Consider the following 21712-nt stretch of genomic DNA (forward strand, 5'->3'; position numbering starts at 1 on the left):
CCAAAGATAAGCTCAGTGGCATTTACAATAAGGGTTTTCACTTTTCAAAACACAAAGGGTTTCCAATTCCTGCGGGTGAATTCCATGATGTAACTGTTACATAAGAGAGAGAGGGGAGCATTTTTTACCATTATGTAAATCATACCCACCCTTTGCAGCTCCTGATTTTCCCATTAGAGGAGCATATGAGAGAAGAGGATTGATGGCCTTTGGCACAATCCCCTACTAGAGAAGAGGTGGTTAAGATTTCTATAAGTGGTTATTCTATCATCAATAGTTCACTACTAACAGTTGCTGGCTTCCATAGTCAAATTCCATCCTCAATAAACTTAATATTTTCGTTCATATTGTCCTAAATAAAGCTGTCAGCTTTACAACATTTTGTTTTAAAAAAATATTTGTTATTATCTTCAACTTTTAATTTTAACAGTAAATTATGGTGGTTTACTTTATTTTCTACTTTTAAAGGTTCTCTCATGAGAAGCTGAAAAATGTTTAAACACAACTCGGTCAAATGATATATCACTTTTGTAATCAAAACTAAAACAAAAAATGAATATTGAACCCATTTTCTTAAACCTAACAGGTCATACATTTCTCTCATCTAGTATAACTAGCTACATGGATTGAGAAAACCTGCTAATGTATTCTGAAATCACTAAAAAACATAATACAATTAGATCCTATGACAATAATGAATACTTTTAGAACATAAGGAAAATAAATTCGTTAACAATAAATTAAATCTATTTGTTTGATATAGAAATACAAAAGTTGGCTAAAATATAATCTGTGAACATTCAAATAAATAAAATTGCTCTTTAACACAGTACCAGAGCTTTTCCTTTTCGTTTTGTAAGAGTCTATTTGATTTTGCTCCGGTTCTCCCCTGTGGATTGTTATAAAATCTTACTAACTAGAGAAAGCTTTGAAAACTATAACCAAAATTAGCAGTGATTACATGACAAAAGGTAAGAGGAAAAAAAGAGAAAAACTATATGATATTTTAGCAGTTTGACTACTTGAAATGCATTACTGGATTGAGCTCCCATCCAAGCTCATATAGCATGACCGATAAAGAGTGCAAGGAAAATAAACTTTTCTTAGTATGTTAGAGATGCCCAAGAAAAATATAACTTTAGTAAGCGGGATTTACTACTTAAAAAGAAAACAAGATCACACAGGAACTGTCAACAGCTAATGTACTTTTTAACTTGCAGTATACCACAAAAGCACCTATTTGGTCAAAATTCAAGTATTCAACACCATATCATTGACACGGGTAAACTTATACTTATGGGAAGGTTTGCCCTTCATTTCCATATACTAAATACTGGGAAATTTTTGGTTAAGTGCATCAGTGAGAAGTATTGCCTCCTCTTCACTCTGACCTGTCTTCCAGACCTTGAATTTTATGGGATGAGTGACAGATTCACTCCAACATTTGAGAACAGACATTGAATAGGGCCCTCTCTTTTCACCAGAAGGACCCAAACAATGCCAAATAGAAATCCCAGGACTCTCCATTTTTTCTCCTGCTGAAGCATCTGCAACATTTACATCCTCTTCATCACTGTCGCTTAACTCGATAACATCTGCAGTTGAAATGCTAACTTTCTGCTCCACTACAATAGCTGAAGCACTTTTAACTTGTTTGTCATTGACACTTGTATCAATAGTTTCAGCAACTGAAATGATTTGCTTTTCCTTTATTGTCTGTTTAGCATTCCTGGTAGCAGCACTCAGATTTTTGGTGTCTATACCAGAACCAGATTCAGTGTTACTTGATTGCCACGGGCTGAGTTCTGTGTTGAAGATCTGAGAATCACAGTTTAGTTCTTTAATGAGTGCAGCCTTCTGATCATCTTGCCTGACTTTTGAGCTGGATTGAATCGACTTACTTTCAAAAGTGCATTTAACTTGGTTTGTCTTCACCGGAGTTTTTGTACCTAAGCCATGAAAAGTGACACAATGGATATTTGTGTTATATTTCATGAATAATTGGTTAAAACGTTAACTAAGGCCGCGTTTGGGAAAACAGCTTAATTAAGCGCTTATGGTCATAAGCGCTTATGACCTAAGCGCTTATTCATAAGCTGTTTTAAAAAGTTTATTGAAAGAAATTGAAAATAAGCTATATATAAGCATAAGCTCTTTTTCATAAGCTATTCTGAATAGCTTATGAAAATAAGCTCAAAACAGCTTATGGTAGGTCATAAGCTGTTTGCATAAGCTCTCCCAAACACTGGCATAAGCGCTTATGCTATCAGATAAGCTCAAATAAGCTCTTCCAAATGGGGCCTAAATTAGCAACACATAAATGTTTCCTAGCTCAAGAAACTTTCAGAAACAAAACAAAAGCACTTTCAGAAACAAAACAAAAGCATGCAAGTCTATTTTGACGGGGTACAAAGCATTCGCATCTAAATAGGATATATATAGGAATAAAAAAATAAAAATATCACAAATACACATTAAATTCTAATTTAACTAAGTGAACCTAGTCTAAGTAAAACAAGAATTTAGTTGTTTAAACAAAACAAAAATTTACTTAAATTGTAGAGAATCTTGAGAATTGACAATAAATCACACCCTCAAGAATGTGAAGTGATACAGAGGATAGATGCAATATCAAGAACCCCTCCCCCAATGTAGAAAGAAAGTGTTGATCAATATAGAGATAATAGTTGATTTAGTTAATTAGTAATTAGTATTGTTTTTATATTATTATTAATTGTTTAATGACCCAGTCTATGTGGCGGCTAGGGTTATGTTATTAGTTGTTTAGTATCCCAGCCTATGTGGCGGCTAGGGTTACTTGCTTGCTGTGTAAGTTTGTGTGTTCTGTGCACTCTATATAGAGAGAGCCGCATAACCTTCTATTATCAAGAAAATAATACAGCGTTAGTTTTCTCTCTTTATTATCTCTAATAATCAACAACAACCAAAGCCTTTTCCCACTAGGTGATGTGGGCTACATGGATCAAACAATATCATAAAATCCTGTCAGGAATCAAGTTTAATGACAGACCATTTAAATGAATCCAACAGAGAAAATGTTCATCAGAAAACAAAATTGAAGTTATAAGGATATAACAGATTAAGAAAAACACAGGGAGTACTGGGAGAAATACCGGGCAAACCTGCAACATCTATTTTATTCAGATATCGAGCAAAACTACTGTGTTTGGAGTAGCATCCACCAGAGACAGAAGTCTCTCCAATGGCTAAATCTGGCAAACCATTTTGCTCAAGCTTATCTTCTCTAGGGGAACCCTCCGGTGATAGGTTGGAATCAGCTATTTCAGGAATTACATTTGGAATGTTACTTAGTAAACGTGTTTGTTCCAACGGAGTCTCAAGCTTCAGTTTTCTGTCCATATAATCAGAAAGTGTATGGAAATATGGTTAAGGCCCAAATTGCGCATTCATGGTTATTATAAAATACCATGCACAGAAGAATAGGAAACAAATGGAAACAATTTAACAACTTTCACACTACTTGACAATTCTCTCCCACTTGGAAGTGATTAGGTGATTTAGAGCTTTAAACTAGGAAACAAATTAACAATTTATAACATTTTGGCCTTTAGCTACTACTCTTAGGTAATGTTAAAAAAAATCAATATCATGAAAGGATATTCTCTCCTCCGTCCCCTTTCATTGGCCTGATCAATGCGGTTCTGTAACAATTGTAACTCCCTTGGAATCCACTGCCATATAAAGCAGAAGACAAATATCAGTAAAACAAATTTACAGGTCTGATGTTCTTGTATAATTTAAGAAAGGAATCAGGAATGTTCAATAATTTAATAACAAATGAAGTATTAGGCATAAAGGATTAAAGTGTTAATTTAAGGGCAGATTTAAAAAAACTCAGCTAGCGCCTTCAGACACATGCTTAACCAAATTTCATAAGATTTTTAATAACAAATGAAGTATTAGGCATATGTTGAGTTTTTACCACTAATTTTTGGAAAATAGTAAGTTTTGCACCCTTGCTAAATTTCATGATGAATATACTTGCTATACAACAAGACTTTTCAATGATAGAGTTCTATGTTTATAATAGCTAAAGGGATTTACACAGCACAATAATGATGATATGCTAGTATGCTACATACATGCTTTATGATATCTTCATGCAGACTTCTTGCTTTCTGCTCAAGCTCCAGCTGAAAAACACAGAGGTGGTTAACTGGTTATGAACTGTTGGCATTATACTACAAATCCAATCAATTATATTTTTACAAATCAAACTCTTACTCTTAAGAAGCAAAATGCTCACACCACAAGAGAAAGCCCGTACAATCAGTATGGCCTAAAGTGGCTGAAAAATAAATGTTCAAAGGTTCTGGCCCAAGGCAAAAACTAGAACTGAACTGACCTAAATATATGGCCTAAAATTTATTTCATGATTTTGTTTCACAGGAAGCTATTGGTATTAATGCTGCTTCCCTGTGATTTATATCATATCATATGTGACCCCTCTATTCCCCACTACCCCCGGCTCACTTGTCCCTTTTTTATGTTACTAACATATATATTAGCTTCATTTAAAGAACATTAAACACCAAAGAATGTCCGATTAGGCGTGATGTGACAATGGGAGAAATTAGACTCTGCCTTCAATGCTCAAGAGTTAAAACATGTTTTGTCTTCAACCTTTACATATATTTGAGCTAACGAAAAGAAATAACAAATAGGAGATTATCTAGCAGAAGTAACAAATAGAAATAGTGAGGATACACTTCATTTATATCTCAGGTAAAAGAATTCCTGAAACAAGTGAAAAGCATTAGTTTAAGGCTAGGTTTTAAAGGATACACTTCATTTTTAGTCAACTGTAGCTTCTCAAACTTGGTTCTGTAGATACCAGATATACAGCAAAGAAGCTTCAAAAGATGTAATAGTTTTTCTTACTAAACCATTAAACTTAATTCACCTCTTTTTGCAGTTATTTTCTAGTACAGCCAGCATATTTTTGCCGCGGATAATAATATAATTGTATTATTAAAATCAGAAAAGTTTTACATGGACCTTACTCATATTTGATCAGATCACTGAGCATTAAGTTTTTTATGGTACACACTACACTAAATCACTCACACACAACAAACTTACTATAGTTGGCTGTTTGAGCAGACCATTTCTCATTCTCTGATACAGATCTTGACACTCTCCCTGCAGATAATGTTAAATGTTACAATTATGAATGACTCTGAAGCTGAATCCTGAAAGGTAGGCATAATTTCCTAAAAAGAATAGGGATACACATATCTTATCTTCTAGATAACAGCAAAGAACTTGTAAGAGTATTAACAATGATCACCTCAGTATCAACATTCATCATCTTAAATAAAAATGGTTTGGAGAATGTGAACTGTCCAATTTTACTTAGTAACTGTTACTTAGTTTGCTCCAATGTCTTTAGAAATGGAAAATACCACAGCAGAAATTCCCGTTACAACAGCATTAATACCTCAGTAAAATCGTCATCTGAAATTTTGCAGATAGGTACATCTTTTGGCACATGAGAAAGCTGGAGAAGAATTTCCTTGTTGTTTTGATCATTCTTTGAAGATCTGTTTATTCCTGTGGTGGATGCAATTACTTAATGTCAGTGTATGCATATTAGAAAAGTATGGTAGTCAGTTAAAGAATATCACTCATGTTACCCTTCTAGAGGAATGCACTATGCCATTATAGAGCACTCTACTGAAAGCTTTCCATTTTATAGATCATTTTCCTTTTTCAGATATGTGCTATAGGTACAATGCATGACTTAGTTGTCTACCAATTAAAGCAACTTACTTTCAAAATTACACACAAGATCAATTAATTCTTTTAAAAATAATTTGCGCAAAATTATGGTGCAGAAGATAAAGTTGATGTGTGATAATCTAATTGATCTATTAAATATACCGTATGAACACTAATACTAATCAATCAGAAGAAAAAGTAACAGTCTGCTTCATGGGTAAAAAGTTTAAAGGCATTTATAATTTTATTTCATTACAATTTTTTTGTTTCAATAGCTACTGTTTTTTTAATTTTCATTTTTCTTCCTTGAATTCGGATATCTTACTAAAGGCTGCAACATACTTCAGTTCTTCATTCCTTCAATGCTTGTCAGGAACTCTTAATAACATTTTAGAAATAAGATCATCAATGAAAGTATTAAACTATCATTATAGTACTTGAAAACCATTTGCAGCCAGCAAAATAAACTTCTATACTTCCATAAAAGACATTCATATGGTTAATTTTTAATGACCATTAACTTCTAGCCATCACAAAGATTACCTACTACTTGTAAGAGCAGATGAGAATTCTTCTGTAAGAAGTCATTCGGGTCAGACTTTATTCTTACAAAACTTCCAAACACTTTGCCATCAAAAGTTTCCGGTTGCTTCAAAAGCTCCTCCATTAAGCTCCGCTTTAAGTAGACAAGTTTGAGGTTTGAACTAACTATGGCTGCAAGGCAGCTCTGAGCCTTTTCAGAACCTACCTTCTGACAAGATTTGACATTTGAGATTGATTTCCTCTGCCTCGAATTTTTCAATGGCTCATTATCATCCCTATCTTCTGAACTATTAGAAACATCATCCATGACATCATCCATTTCTTCAATATTCTCTGCAAAATGTGGTGCCAGAAGGTTTTGTATACTGTTTTTGGTCACTGATTTCCTCCCCAGTAAAGATCTTAGTTGTTGATCACAAATTATCTTTCTTTTTTTCTGGGGGTCAAAAAGATTGTTTTCATTGCAGTACTTAGTAATTATCGAAGCAACTTCATATTCAGATAACTCTCTGCTCGTGTCACTACCAGTATATTTAAGAAATTCTATGAGACTTCTTGAACCCCATCCAATAAACTCTTTTTTCTTATCTTTCACCTTTCCTTTTATTGATTTAAGCTTGTCCGTGCGCTTCTTTTTCCTGGCTGGTTTAACTCCATCTCTGTCATTCAGGTCATCACAATCAGAAACTTCATAGTCACTTACATCAGATTCTCCACTATTATCTTCCTCTTCATCTATTTCATCTAGATCCAAATCACTCCTGTTTTTGCTATTCTTCAAGAAGTTCCGGGCAGAGTGTACATGTTCAGAATTCAGCCCTTCTTCTTTTTTAATAATTTCATAATATTCTGAGAATAAGCACTCATATGTCTCTCGGTCTTTGAAATCTACATTTCCCTGTTAATAAAAAAATTGATTATAAGCCCACGATATAAATTTCCTTACTTGATTCCAAGTTTCCAACAAAGGGAAAAAGAAAGCAACAATTTATTTTCTAAGATCAATGAGAAAAAAAAATCACTTGGTTATTGTTTAATTAGGTAAGATTCTACAACTTGGCTTACATTGAAAATTTATTCAGTCATGTGAGTGAAATTTTCCCATTCATCAGAATCCAACATTATATTGCATTCACTATAATTTCTTAGTTTGAATTTACAAGAATTTCAGGTTTCTAGATTTTGTCAATTCGTATAAGTGAAAGGAATGCAAATGCATTTCAAATACTGATGCACATTTTTTTTCCACTTGTAGCATATAACAAATGAGTGAAAACAATGTTACCCCATCAGAATCAGCATCAGCCTTTTCTTCAAATAAATATGCAAGTTTTGTGCAGTTATGGCAAAATCCCTTGTTCCCTTTGACAACAGCAATTTCAGCGACATAGATGCATTCCCTACAAACAGCACTTGGGCAGCATAAGCATCTAAACTTAGATGTTTTGCCGCAATGGTAGCAAGAATGTGAAGCTGCAAAAAATAATTTATTAGAAAGTAATCAGTATCAAAAGAATTATAAGAGATTTTGCCCAAATATCTAAAACATGAACTCACAAAAAAACAGAGAAAAACTGATTTTTAATCATGACAACTGACAAGCAACACATGCACTAAATTTTCTTCAAGGCTGCCAATTCCAGCAAATAGTTCTTTCACATTTCCAGAAAAATAAATATAGATCATATAAAACATGAAATCTCAAATCTCTAAGTTGAAGACTGATAAAATACCAACTATTCAGGAAAATTTTCGATAACCAAGATATCCAGTTTCAGTTATAGTGTGTTTAAGAGGAAAACTGGGGCATCTGACCATAATTCCCAGAATTATATAAGATGCTCAATCAATTGGCAGCATGGTATCAATTTTAGAAATATGCACTATGCCAAAAAAAGAAAAGGTATTTGAATGCCTTGCAATAATGGTAGAGTGATAGGTTGAAGTAGCTTACCACAACTCCAGTAACTGTCATTCTCCAAAAAGGAATCATCCTTTCCCACGCAACGAGGATGATAAGCTTTAAGACAATCCCTTTAAGCAACATGAATTAATTAAGTATCAAAAAGAAAGTACTCACAGGACAAACTATATCTATGTAATATGTATGACCCAAATCCAGATGCATCACAATTTCACAATCGTACTAGTGATAGTGAATGATCACCAAGCTTTCCTCGAACAAATTTACAGAAATTTCAAAGTAAGCCACACCTTGATCGACCAAAAAAATAATCCAAAGTACCAGCAACTTTGTTAAAGGGGAAATCATATATGGCCTGAAATGTTTCTAGACGAATCTCACGAATCATTTTTCACCATTGATTTTCAATTCAACAACAGTTATATTTTCCAATAATGCCTCTCTGATTTCCATTCAACTCATAATATGACTAGCAGTGAAATTCGTCTCTTCAATCTTTCATGCCCTATACTCCTATAGCATTTCCCTTGTTAAAGCTACCTCAGAGAATTATCCACTTTTTGCAAGGCCAAGCACATACAATAAAATAGCAAACAAGCACGAAAGGACTGCAACCATTTATTGAAGCAGCACACAAACATATGCCAATATTTATGCTCCTACCTCAGTACCTCAAAATGAATTTATGCACAAACAGAATCTTATGTAGCAAATCAAAATGAATGAAAAAGCTTATTAATGAAGAAAAAAAATTAAAAAAAAAAAGATTTTAAGTGCTCTTTTCATTACAAATTAATCTGTGACCAACAATGAAGAAAAAAACTGATCATAGCACATCAAAAAAATATTCTAGGAATTCAGTACTCGTTCATCTCAATTCCCAACCGTGTCCTGCAAAAAAATTGCTCCTTTAACAGAAATGACCATTGATGAACCTTCACAACCGAATTGAAACCACTCCCAGAAGAAAAAGCACTCAACTGAAAAAGCAATACCCATTTTATGAAACAAAAACAACATGCATTCATGATTCTGAAGTTACCTATAATCGCAGACCCTCATGAGCCCTCCATCCTTGCACGCAAAGCACCAATCCTCAGCCATCTCTTCCTTCTTTCTCTTGTTCTTCGTTCTGACCATCTTGTTTCGGGAAATACACAAACAAAACGAAGCAGCCCAAACCTAATTCTGCACAATGCAGTTGGAGAAAACCAAAATCAGGGAAAGAAAGAAGAACCCATTTACCAGATAGAATCAAATACACCAAAAATGGAAGCTCAGTTAACAATGCATTACACTTTGAGGTGAGTGAGTGAGTGATGATCGCAGTGTTGTGTTTCGAACCAGACGCAGAGGAAAAAGAGGTCTGTGTTTTGGGGCATGAAAAGCCAAGAGTGGAGGGTGAAGAGTATAGAGTGAAGAATTGGTGTGATCAGATATAAATATTAATAATGATTAGCATGTTTGGAAATTATATGGTACGATACAACTACAAGTGATCATAAATTTAAAGGTTAACTGTTATATTAGTCCTTGTCTTTGTCTCGCCGTCTGAGGTAGGTCCCTCCCCGGAAAAAAATTTGTCTGAAGTCCTCTTGTTTGAAAAGTGGTTGGAGCAGGCCCTCGCCGGAGGGCGGAGCTCCGGCAAGTGCATGTGTGGCTTGGTGACTAGGATTAATGAACCCACGTGGCATTAAAAAATAAATAAAAAATAAAAATCAAATTACAACTCAGAATTTTAAACCTAATTAACCTATTTCTAATTAACCCTAACTTAATTAACCAAAAACTAATTTCCCCCCCAAACTTAACCCAATTCACACCAAATCAACCCTACCCCCAAATCAACCCAATCCCAATCTGAAGTAGCAGGGTTCTCCTTCATCGTAAGCATTATCGTGTTCTTCCTCTGCCGTCTCCTGTTCTTCTTCATCGTCTTCCTCTTATCGTGTTCTCCTTCCTCTCTATCTTGTTCTTCTGGGTCGGCTTTGGTGCGGCTTCTTCTGGGTCTTGTCGTTTTCTCCTTTTCCTCTCCTATTTGGTGCGACTTCTTCTGGATCTTACATGGATAGTTCTTCTGGTTTCAAGGGTTCCACTGCTTCCTCCTCTCGTTCCAGGCAGAGGCCACGATCTGCAGGTGCAAGGGCTAACTGTCCTTGTGGTCTTCCTCTCATTATTTACACTGCTGGTACTCGAGTGAACTCAGAAAGGAGGTTTTTGAGATGCAGAAATTGGCATGTAAGTGTTGTATACTTTGATTTCAATCTTGGGTAACCGTTCTATTTGGATTTCAATTTTGGATAACCCTTCAATTTTTCTACACTTTCAGTTACCAGGCACATGTAATTTCTTTTTTTGGATTGATGATCCTGTTGATGAAAGACAACCCAGGCATGTAGAGGCTGATACTGACATTTCTGAGATTGACAATTCATCTAACTCTGTGCTTCCTGGACCTGATTTGAAGAAGAAGATGAAGAAGTTAAAGAAGAAGGTTGAAATTGAGACATTTCACAAGAATGTTGCACGGTTGATTGCTCTGATTTCTTGGATAGTCACAGTTCTGGTGTTTTTGTATGGCAAGAGTTTGAAGGGTTGAAGGGTTTCAAGGGTTTCAAGTTAATTCTGTTTTAGGGTGGTTGGTTTGTGTTAGGGAATGAATTTGGTTGTTTGTTCTAGGGGATGTATGTGGTTGTTTGTGGGATGAAATACTTGTTGTGTAGCATGAATTCAACTTAATGAAATGAAAGAAAAGTTGTTGTCTCTCATTTATGTCTCATTCCTACTTCCTTTACCATACACAGCTAACATTGAAAGAAAAATGATAGTATAAGGACTTAAACATGAAGTCAAACATGTAAGTAAAGATGCAAAACTTTAAACAGAAACAAGAGAAGGACTTTAACCTTGAATTTGAAGTGCAACATCAATACATAAGGAGGACTTAAACATGAACTTGTTGTTTGGACCATATAGTCACAGCAAACAAAACAACATAAACAACATAAAAGCCTGTTTTAATAACTAACAAAAGCAAGTGGCTATAGTTTTGTGGTCCACAAATCCCCACTCCCTAAATATTACAAAAAAATTGACCCTAGTGGCCATGTGGTGCATCTGCTGCTTTTGACAAAAAAAGATTCCCACTCCATTAAAGTTGTCCCTCATCCAAATCACAGTCAAGTTGAACCTCCAAGGGTGTTGTCCATCACAACACTGCACTGTGTTGGAACATTTCCTCCACCTTCTTCTTCTATTATTTCCATTTGATGTCCTGCATCTGCTACAGAACCTGCTGGATCTGAGCTGCCAGGTTCAGGATTTTCAACCATAGAACATGAAGTAGTCGCCCCTCCATTGTCATGAATTAGTGCAGCTATATATTTGCTTTTAATGCAGCCATCATCAAAAGATCTAGGAATTTCAGGTACCTTTTCTTTCTGAAAAAATCATAAGGAAAAGTTTGCTATAATTTGTTTTCACAAAGTGAAATTAAAGCTTATTGGTTGATTATGGGTTTAGGAAATACCTGTTTTCCATTATTGTGAGGGGCTTGGACAGTAGCAGAAGCTGGTTCCCTTATCACAATCCCAGGTAGAGAAATTGGTTCATTGGGGGTTTTCTTTGGGTATTTCTTACAACTTGTCTTATAGTGACCATATTGCTTGCACACACTGCACCTCTTATTACCTTTTTTCTGTTTCAATACACAAGTTGCATTACATTCAAGAAATACAAAATTATGAACAAACAAAATTTAGTAGAGTTTAGTGTTAATACCTCTTTCTTATTCTGACCAGTTGTCGGTTGGTGTGTTTCATCACCTGGAGCTGGAGCTGCAGTGGCCTGTTGTGATTCAGTCTCCAACAATTTCTCCAGTACTGCATCCATCTGGGCATCAAGCTCTGCTGCATCTATCTCTATCTCTTCTTCAATTGGGTTTTTGCAGCCTTTCTTATTGTGTCCATACTGGTTGCACCTGCTACACCTCACAAAAGCACCTCCTCTCTTCAACTTGTTTGGATTAGGGTCATCATATGGGTCCCTCCTTCTCAATTTTTTGGGCCTCCCTGCACCTCTCTTAAAAAGTGGTGGCAGAATGCACTCAGGGTCATTTGGTGTCACAATCCACTGGTCAGGGCCAGGAAGTGGAGTGATTTCATGTTCATAAGTAGCCCTGAAAGCACCTCTTTTGTAACAATCATCAACATAGCTCTTTGGATCATAACCCTTGAAGTTAATTCCACACACTGCATGCCTGCAAGGAAAGCCATTGATCTCCCAGAATTTGCAGCTGCATTTCCTGTCCCTCAAGCTTACAACATGCCTCTGCAAAGTGTGAGCATGACGAACTTCAAACTTCTCATTTCCCACTTGCCTAGGAATCCAGTTCTTGCTCTTTCCCACCTCAAATCCTATTCTTTTAAGTGGCTTTGGCATAATCTGACCTGTCCAGTTGTTAAGCTTCTCCATCATCTTTGGAAACCTCCCCATGACATAGGTCCTAATCCACTCCATCATAGTGAGAATAGGTTTGTCTCTGGCCAAAATAATTGCAGCATTGAAGGACTCCGAGAGGTTGTTCATGATGACATCACACTTGGGCCAAATGCTAAATGCATGCCTGCACCAAGAAGATGTTGGTTTCTCCATCAACCATTCAAAGGCAAGCAGATTCTTTTCCTTAATGAGCTGCATTTTCTCCCTCCATTCTTCTTCATATGTAGCTTTTGCGGCTGCCATCATCAGGTTCCTTAAAAGAACTCCACCACCAAACTTTGTCTTCAAATTTGCATACAGGTGTCTCACACACAGCCTATGATCACAACCTTGGAGCAACTCTTCTTTGAAGACTTCCATCAAACCCTGTGATGATAACATAACACAAGCCAGACAATTAGATTATCACCATGACATTGTAATATTTGTAAGTGAAAGAATATATATATATTTACCTTTTGTTGGTCTGAGATAAAGCACCATCTACTTGACCTTGTAGGGTCAATGTCATCCATCAACAGCTCCATAAACCACCTCCAACTGTCCTTGTTCTCTGATTCAACCACAGCAAAGGCAAGGGGGAAGTATTCCTCATTTGGATCACGAGCTACAGCTGACAAAAGGATCCCTCCATGTTTTGTTTTCAGATGACATCCATCCAAGCCAATAAATGGCCTACATCCCCCCAGAAACCCTCTCTTACACCCTTCTAAGCACATATAAAATCTGAGGAACCTAGGATGCAAGCTAGCTCTTGGTGTCACAAAGTTGATTTTGCATGTGTTACCTGCATCCCTCCTTCTCAACTCATTGCTGAATCTCCAAAGCAAAGTATATTGCATTTCAGCAGCTCCATCAACCTCCTCAGTTGCCAACTTCTTACCTTTCCAAGCTCTGTATCTGGTAATTCCAATTCCCAGATTTACCCTGAAATCATCAACAATCTCATTGGTGCTAATTTTGTTTACAGTCCTGATTTTGTTCAACAAATTTTTCTTCACCCATCTAACATTGGCAGACTTATTATCAAAAACCCTTGCACATGTGTGCTCTCCCTTAAGAGTTTTGATTCTATAAGTCTGTTTGTTTCCAACTTTGCTACATAAGATCACAAATGGACAGCCATCACTCAAGCATACAACCCTGCATCTCTTACTGTCATTCTTCTTGAATTTATATTCCCTGTTATTTTTCATACAGTAGTCAGTGAGGGCTTCCTTGAACTGTGTAAGTGATATAAACTCCATACCCAATGTGAATTTGAAATCTGGGCCCATGTCATCCTCATTGAATCTTTCAAACCTTCTCCTAGGAATCCCTTCCTGCTCACTATCAGTGGGGACACTTTCAAGGTCCTCACTCTCATAGCCTCCACATAAATCTGTCTCATCTCTCTTTTCCCCATCATCATTATCTGCTGCAGTTTGTTGAAGCATTTGAGTAATGTGCTCATTCAATAGGGACTCAGCCTGAGCAAATCCTGGGTTTGTAACTTCCTCCCCTTTTGCTAAATCCCTTTCTTCTTCACTATCATCGACCCTATCAACTTCAGAAACATCAGAATCATCATTTTCTTCTTCCTGGTTATCCTCACCAGCTTTATCACCATCTACCCCATCTACTACTTCAGGAACTGCAACTTCAGGGTCCACAACATTAGGGATAACGGGTTCAGGAATCACAGCTTCAAGGAGAACAGGTTCAGGGAGAACAGTTTCATTTTGTAGCATTGCAACTTCATTAGGAAATTGCTCATCATCAGATAACTCTACAACTTCAGGAGGTCCCTTATTTGTTCCTTGTCTCACCATTGCTTGCAACCTACCTGACTTTCTCACCCTTAGTTTTTGTACCTTAACATTCTTGTTGGAATCTTTCTTCTTTTCCTTTAATGCAGTAGGTAGAGTGGGAGGGTCTTTGGATAGATTGTCCACAAATATAACACCTTCATGGTCATTTCCAACTGCATATTTAGCAAATTCCTTGACATCCATATCTGTTGTGTAATTCCTGAAAACATGCCAGTCAACATCCTCATCAGGAAGCCACAGTAAATCAAACTCTTTGTAGCCAAGACCTTTGACAATTTCCACAGTCTTAGAGTAGGACCATTTAAACTCATCAAGATCATGGAACTCACTTTTGGCACCACCGAAGTAATGCCAGTAAGGACTACTTCCAAACCAACCACCATGTCGCACAACCAGTGTAAAAACCATCCTGAGAAATCACAAATTTATCAACCACATAAAACAACAGTGAAGCATGCTAATATAGCAACCCTCATACCCATCCCTGCACCCTAAGTCATTGTAGACGAAAACCCTAAGCATGCTAATATAGGACCATATGCCATTATCGAAGAACCCAGGAAAACCATAAACCCAAAACAACGAACCAAAAACCCCAAACCCAAAACCACATGTCATTATTGAAGAGGAGAGGAAGAACGGAACTTACTTTGAAGAAGCACAATGAGCGGCGAGCCTGAGCAAGAGAACCGGCGAGAACACGAACGATGACGGAGAATTCGATGGTAGACGATGGTAGGGGAAGAACCCTGCTACTTCAGATTGGGATTGGGTTGATTTGGGGGTAGGGTTGATTTGGTGTGAATTGGGTTAAGTTTGGGGGGGGGAAATTAGTTTTTGGTTAATTAAGTTAGGGTTAACTAGAAATAGGTTAATTAGGTTTAAAATTCTGAGTTGTAATTTGATTTTTATTTTTTATTTATTTTTTAATGCCACGTGGGTTCATTAATCCTAGTCACCAAGCCACACATGCACTCGCCGGAGCTCCGCCCTCCGGCGAGGGCCTGCTCCAACCACTTTTCAAACAAGAGGACTTCAGACAAATTTTTTTCCGGGGAGGGACCTACCTCAGACGGCGAGACAAAGACAGGGACTAATATAACAGTTAACCCTAAATTTAATAATAGTAGCATCTTTAGATGAAATAATTAATCTATGTTTTGTCTGGGTACATCACAAAGATAAATTGCACCATTCAGAGTTCAATCACTGGACCCAGTGTTGTTAAACTAGGTCCGGTCAGGGTATTGTGTCAATGGGTAACTGGACTGACCATTGGGTCACTGGTTCAAATGTTTGACTCGGTATATATTAAAACATTATAATATAGTCCAACACAATATAAAGTTAATACATAAATAATAAAAGAGGTTTTAAAACATTAAATAGGTGTATTGGTTAGTATTTCTTTATATTTCCTCAATGTCTTGTGATTAAACCCCATTGTAATAAACCAAGTGTGTTGATGTAGTGGTTCAACACTTCATCTTTTAAGCAAGTAGTTGGGCGTTCGAATCCCAACTCTTGCGAATAGAGAAAACTCATTGGTCAGCCCCGCGGTCAGCCCCCTACCGCTTAAGGCGCTGACCGCAGGGCAAGAGATTAGTCTCATAGTTGTGGGATACCTTGGTCAATACAAAAAAAAACCTCATTGCAATAATTTTTTAGATAAATATCACATTTTTATCCTACTCTACAACAAATTTTTTTTGTCAAAAATTGTTGTTTCATTCAGAGAAAATGGGCTATGGCCCAGCCAATACAAAATACAGTAAGGGTTGCGACAGGGCCCAAAATCTTAATTGCAAATATTGCACAACTCCAAAATGGGCTCTCATGTACAGCCCATTATCAATATATCATAAAATAAAATACAAAATAGGTTTGATAAAAAAATAGATGACTCGCCAGTTCAACAAAAAATCGGTCGAATCACCTGTTTTTTCACCTAAATCGGCCGGTTCGTTCGGGTTTAGTCCGATTCGAATGCATGACCGACTCAATTGTCAACTCAAACCGGCTAAGCCGCTCGTTCACGGTCAGACCGGTCGAGTCCGAGTTTAATAATTATGCATGGACCTCCTCCACCTCAACTCATATGTCCTCTAACTCTTACCACTTGAGTTATCATTCAGAGACAATCATATTTTATTTTGATAAAAAGAAAAATTTTAATTAATGCTTAAAAAACACTGTCATTCAATCATAATCTAATCATTTTTCATGTCACAATTAATTTAAATTTAAATATACTTAAGGCTTAAATACACTTTCAGTCTCCTAGTATGACATCGGGTGATTTTGGTCCCCTACTTTCTTTTTATACTTGATTTTAGTCCTCTAAGATTTTTAATCAAACAAATTTGGTGCTTTAATTAACTTTCCATCCAATATTTGATAGTATTTGTTGACATGGATAATTTAATTTAGTCAGAGCCACATCGACAATCGTGTGGAGAGATCATCTTAATCACGCCCTCCTAACACACTCAATGAAGAAACTAACTCACAAATGTCAAAAAGAGATGAGTCTCAAGAAGTGCCTTGGAGGAGATCCCAAAGAGAAAGAAAATTGGCTATTCCAAACTACTACGAGACTTATTTGCAAAAATAAAATATGTATTCCTATATATAGGATTTCCAAACTACTATAAGACTAAACATGTCTTCATCTCGTTTTCACAAGCGATTAATTGTCTTGAGTCTGAAAAATGGATTGATGTCATGAAAGATAAGTTAAAATTCATGGATGATAACAAAGTTTGGGACATCGTTGAATGGGCAGAATGCGCTAAATGAGTTGGTTGTAAGTGGGTCTTTAAGACCAAACGTGACTCAAATGGCAATATTAAACTATATAAAGCTCAACTTATTGCTAAAGGGTCCCCTAATATACACAAGTTGTGTAAACTTGCACAAATGTCTTTTGACCTATTATACTAGGTTCATCACATTAATTGTTTTTAACAAAAAAATAATTATGGTAAAAAAACACATCCTCGTTAACCCTTAAACTTTATTCATCACCATCTCCTTCATCCTTTAACAAGAAACCAAGAAAATCAACTTTAATTATCAAGGTCTTCAACTTTCTTTCATCATCTTGATCCTCAATACAAAAAATTAAGAAAATTAAATTTATTCACTATCATCTTCAACATTCTCTCATTATCTTCATTCTTCAACAATAATAAAAACCATAAAAACAAAAATATATATCCTAACCCAATCCATCAACACCACCAAACCCAACCCCAGAATAGAGGAAGATGAAGGAGAGAACCCATCGAAACCTAATCCCATAAACATCACAACATTGAATCGTCTCCCCGTCGAACTAGATCTGTCTTTAAAGTGGAGACCTTGCGTGTCGTCGTACCTCTCTGCTCCGTCTCTTCGTCAGTTCGTTCGTATTTCGCACCTTCGATCTCCTTCCCTACCATCAACCTTGCATCCTCCTCAACCGCAAACAATGGTGCGACGGTGGTTGCATGACGTTGCTGGTTCGCTGGAGGCTGGATCTGAGGTTGGGTTGTAGACTAGATGGTGGTATACGAAGAGGTTAAGGATCAAGGGTTAGGGATCAGTGGTGGAAGGTGGGTGTTTGTGGAGATTGATGGTTTGTTTGGTATGTTGTATAGTATACGGCCTGATAGTATTAGGCATGATAGCATAAGGCATGATAGTATGAGACATGATAGTATTAGGCCTGATAAAATTTCAATACTATACAATGTTTGGTGACACACTGTATAACTTATCATTTCATTTAAATTAATATAAACTTATGTTTTGTGAATTATTGAATAATGATATGTAATATAAAAATGAAGATAATGTTAGTTGGTGGTAAAGATGGCGGTGGCAGCCAAGGTGGCTGCGATAATGGCGGTGACGATGATGGAGGGTGGTGGTTGTGGTGATGGCTATAGAGGTGGCGACGATGATGCTGATTGGTGGTTAGGGTAGTGGCCGCAACGGTGTTGTAAGTGATGGTGTTAGCAACGGTGGAGGGAGGTGGTGGAGGTTTGTGGTGGCGGTAGTGGTTTAGGTGGTGGCAACGACAATGGTGGTGTTGGAAGTGATGGTGATGATGGTGGTGGCGGTGGCAGTGGTGGTGGTGGCGACAGAGGGAGGTGGTTATGGTGGTAGTGGTGGTGCTGGGTCATGGCGGTATGCAGTGGTATTAGTGATGACAATGACAGTTGAGGTGGTGGAGGCGGTGGTTCAAGATGATGGTGATGATGGTGGTGGCAGTGGCGATAGCGATGACGAAAACGACGAAGGTGGCAGTGGTGGCGGCGGCGAAGGTGGTGGAGGCGGCGACGACCGTGGTGGTGGTGGAGGGAGGTGGTGGATAGTGGTGGTAGCAACAGTGATGCTGAGCGGTGGTTAGGGTGGTGGCTGCGGCGGTGGAGGGAGATGGTGGCGGCGGCGATGGTGGAGGTTTGTTGTGGCGGTAGTGGTTTAGATCGTGGCAGCGACAATGATGGTGTTGGAAGTCATGGTGATGATGGTGGTGGCGGTGGTAGTGGTAGTGCCGAAGATGAAGAGAGGTGGTTGTGGTGGTGCTGGGTCATAGCGGTATGTAGTGGTAGCAGTGATGACAATGACGATTGAGGTGGTGTGGGCAGTGGTGGTGGTGGTGGAAGGCGATGGTGATGATGGTGGTGGATGTGGTGGCAGTGGCGATAGCGATGACGACAACGACAACGACGGTGGTGTATGTGGTAGTGGCGGCGACGGTCGTGGTGGCGGCGGCAGAGGTGGTGGAGGCGGCGACGGTGGTAGAGAGTGGTTGTAGCAATAGTGGAGGGTGGTGTGGTGGCGATGGTAGGATTGTAGTTGTGGCTTATACATCACACTCTTATCATGTTTTATTCATCATCTATAGGGTGAATTAAATAATCCATCATTTTAATGTATAATACAGGATTGATGTATAAGCTTATACAATACAATGTTAGCACCAAACAATGGATTAGTCCATAATGTATTGTATAAGCTTATACTAGCATACATAATACGGTGTATCAAACGAGCCCTGAGCTTTTATTCCAAAAACAAATTTTACAGTAGTTAAGAAAATTGGTTGACAGTGGCTCAGGGGCGGACCCACGTGTAGGCTAGGTGTGGCTTTAGCCACACTAGATTTTTTAATTTTTTTTTGTTAATATCGTTTATAGCGGCGGTTCTGGAACTGCTGCTAAAAGTATTGTGTTAATGTATGGCGACGGTTGAAAGCGCCGCCATAGCTTAATAAGTAAAAAATCAAAATTCACAGTTAACATCAAATTAGAACGCGGTTTTTCTTTCTTTCTTTCTTCCATTGTTGCTTTTTGGCATACATCAACTTAAAATCATTATCCCCAAAAATTGAAAAGCCACCAATCTTCACATTCCTAAATTTCTCATCGTATGGAGAACCCTGATCACCGCATCAATCAACCACAATTCTATTTCTATTTTTTTTAATTTTCAATTTTCAAAGATTTGTTTTTGGTTTACGAACTTGTTGCACGCGTTGAGTTGGATTGATTTTTTGGGTGAGAATTTTTGCTTGTAAACTCAACAGATCTGAGTTCTTTGATGGAACCATGTGGGGTTTGGAGCTATCTCCGTTTGTTTTTGCTGATGAGTTTTCTTGTTTTGATTGTTGATTCGTGTCTCTAAATTTTGGAATGTTAAATTAGCAACATTGTAATGTTTTCTCAAAAAAAAAAGCAAAATTTGTTCTTTTTACTGCACAAATTGGTCTTAACTTTTATTGGTTGAATAAAATTTTGTGTTTTTCATGTGAGATTATAGCTACTTCTTGCTTAATAACTAATATAATTTTTACTTTATATTTTAGTCTAAAATTTATTTTATATTTAGCCTCACCAATATATAATGTCTGGATCCGCCCCTGCAGTGGCTATGGTGGGTGGCTGTGGAGGTGGAGTGGGGGAGAGAGAGGAGAGAGAAGAAATTATGGTATTTATGTTAAAAGTAAAATAATATTAATTTTATAAATTAAAAATAAATAAAACTAGGAAACCTAGTGTCGTAGGTCAAAAGCAGGTTGTGTAATGTTAGACACGTTTTTTTGTGTGTATATCAGAGATTCTCATTCCTGTTGCTAATGCTTATACTCAAAATGATGATGTTGATTATAAAGAAACATTTTCACCAATCTCAAATAAAGATTCATTGTGCATAGTTATGACTTAGGTGGCTCATGCATCATGATTTAGAGTTACATCAAATGAACGTGAAAACAACATTTCTAAATGTTAATCTTGAAGATGAAGTTTATTTATATAGATCAACTTGAAAGTTTTCTAGTTGAAGGAAAATGTCATATGATATGTAAACTTAAGAAATCGGATTGAAACAAGCCTCACAACAATGATATATAAAGTTCAAAAATACCATTACTTCTTTCAGTTTTGAAAAAATATCATTCACAAATGCATATTAAGTCAAATGATACCATTACTTCTTTCAATTTTGTATATTTCTTAAGGATTTGAAAATACGTACTAAGCAATTTAATTAAATCAATTGAATTTCTTGAATTTTTAAATTCACTTTTTTGGGTGTAGTTTATTGAATTTCTTCAATTTCAATTTTCTTCTTTGTACAGAGTAATTTAATGTCCTTAATTTATAATTTTTTTTATAAAACAATGATATTTTTATTTCAATTTTTATAAACAAAACAATTACCCTTTTTCATGTATAAAATCTTGATTAAAAAAGTCATCAAAAATTAATTATAATTATTTATTTATTTTTATGAAGTAATCAATTATTCTGTAATAAAGTTTTACTATTTTTTATTACTTGTAACAAGATTTGACAATAATTTTCTGATGAAGAAAAATAAAAAGATTTGACAATTTTTTTAATGGATTTTGTCTAAAATATTCATAAACATATCATATTGAAAAATAATAATAAATACCTACAAGGTGTAGCACGCCTGGTAGATAGTTGGACTCTTTAACCATCTAGTCCAGGGTTCGATTCCTGGGCGGTGCGTATGGAGAAGCATTTGTTGGGAGAGACCTACCCACTTAACGTGATCTCAGAGCCTCGAACGATTAGCCTCATGGCTGTCGGCTGTGGGAATACCTTAGAAAACAAAAACAAAAAAAAATAAATCAACTAATAAATTTTAATCATAA

At 36.7% G+C, this 21712-nt stretch overlaps 3 protein-coding genes across 4 annotated transcripts; 1 reads left to right on the plus strand and 2 right to left on the minus strand.

The window, feature by feature from the left end:
• Positions 1-1133: 1133 nt before the first annotated feature.
• LOC130723495 (uncharacterized protein At5g08430-like) lies at positions 1134-9677 on the minus strand. 2 transcript variants are annotated; one of them, XM_057574564.1, is made up of 11 exons: positions 9527-9677; positions 9273-9418; positions 8261-8340; positions 7592-7779; positions 6307-7204; positions 5483-5595; positions 5125-5184; positions 4125-4175; positions 3642-3713; positions 3144-3393; positions 1134-1949 (listed from the first exon to the last, which is right to left on the minus strand). In XM_057574564.1, exons 2-11 carry the CDS (start codon positions 9368-9370, stop codon positions 1327-1329), a joined length of 2433 nt encoding a protein of 810 aa, XP_057430547.1. In that variant the 5' UTR covers positions 9371-9418; positions 9527-9677; the 3' UTR covers positions 1134-1326. The 2 variants fall into 2 exon arrangements, with proteins under 2 accessions (XP_057430547.1, XP_057430546.1); XM_057574563.1 differs by having other exon boundaries at positions 3135-3393; positions 9527-9676.
• Positions 9678-9754: 77 nt separating this feature from the next.
• Positions 9755-11019, plus strand: LOC130723496 (uncharacterized protein At4g04775-like). Its single transcript, XM_057574565.1, has 2 exons — positions 9755-10468; positions 10560-11019. Exons 1-2 carry the CDS (start codon positions 10295-10297, stop codon positions 10827-10829), a joined length of 444 nt encoding a protein of 147 aa, XP_057430548.1. The 5' UTR covers positions 9755-10294; the 3' UTR covers positions 10830-11019.
• Positions 11020-11409: 390 nt separating this feature from the next.
• Positions 11410-15355, minus strand: LOC130724848 (uncharacterized). Its single transcript, XM_057576117.1, has 5 exons — positions 15191-15355; positions 13186-14950; positions 12011-13096; positions 11760-11927; positions 11410-11670 (listed from the first exon to the last, which is right to left on the minus strand). Exons 2-5 carry the CDS (start codon positions 14947-14949, stop codon positions 11410-11412), a joined length of 3279 nt encoding a protein of 1092 aa, XP_057432100.1. The 5' UTR covers position 14950; positions 15191-15355.
• Between the last annotated feature and the right edge of the window lie 6357 nt (positions 15356-21712).

This window comes from Lotus japonicus, chromosome 6 (assembly GCF_012489685.1).
Source record: "Lotus japonicus ecotype B-129 chromosome 6, LjGifu_v1.2".
NCBI classification, from domain to species: Eukaryota; Viridiplantae; Streptophyta; class Magnoliopsida; order Fabales; family Fabaceae; genus Lotus; species Lotus japonicus.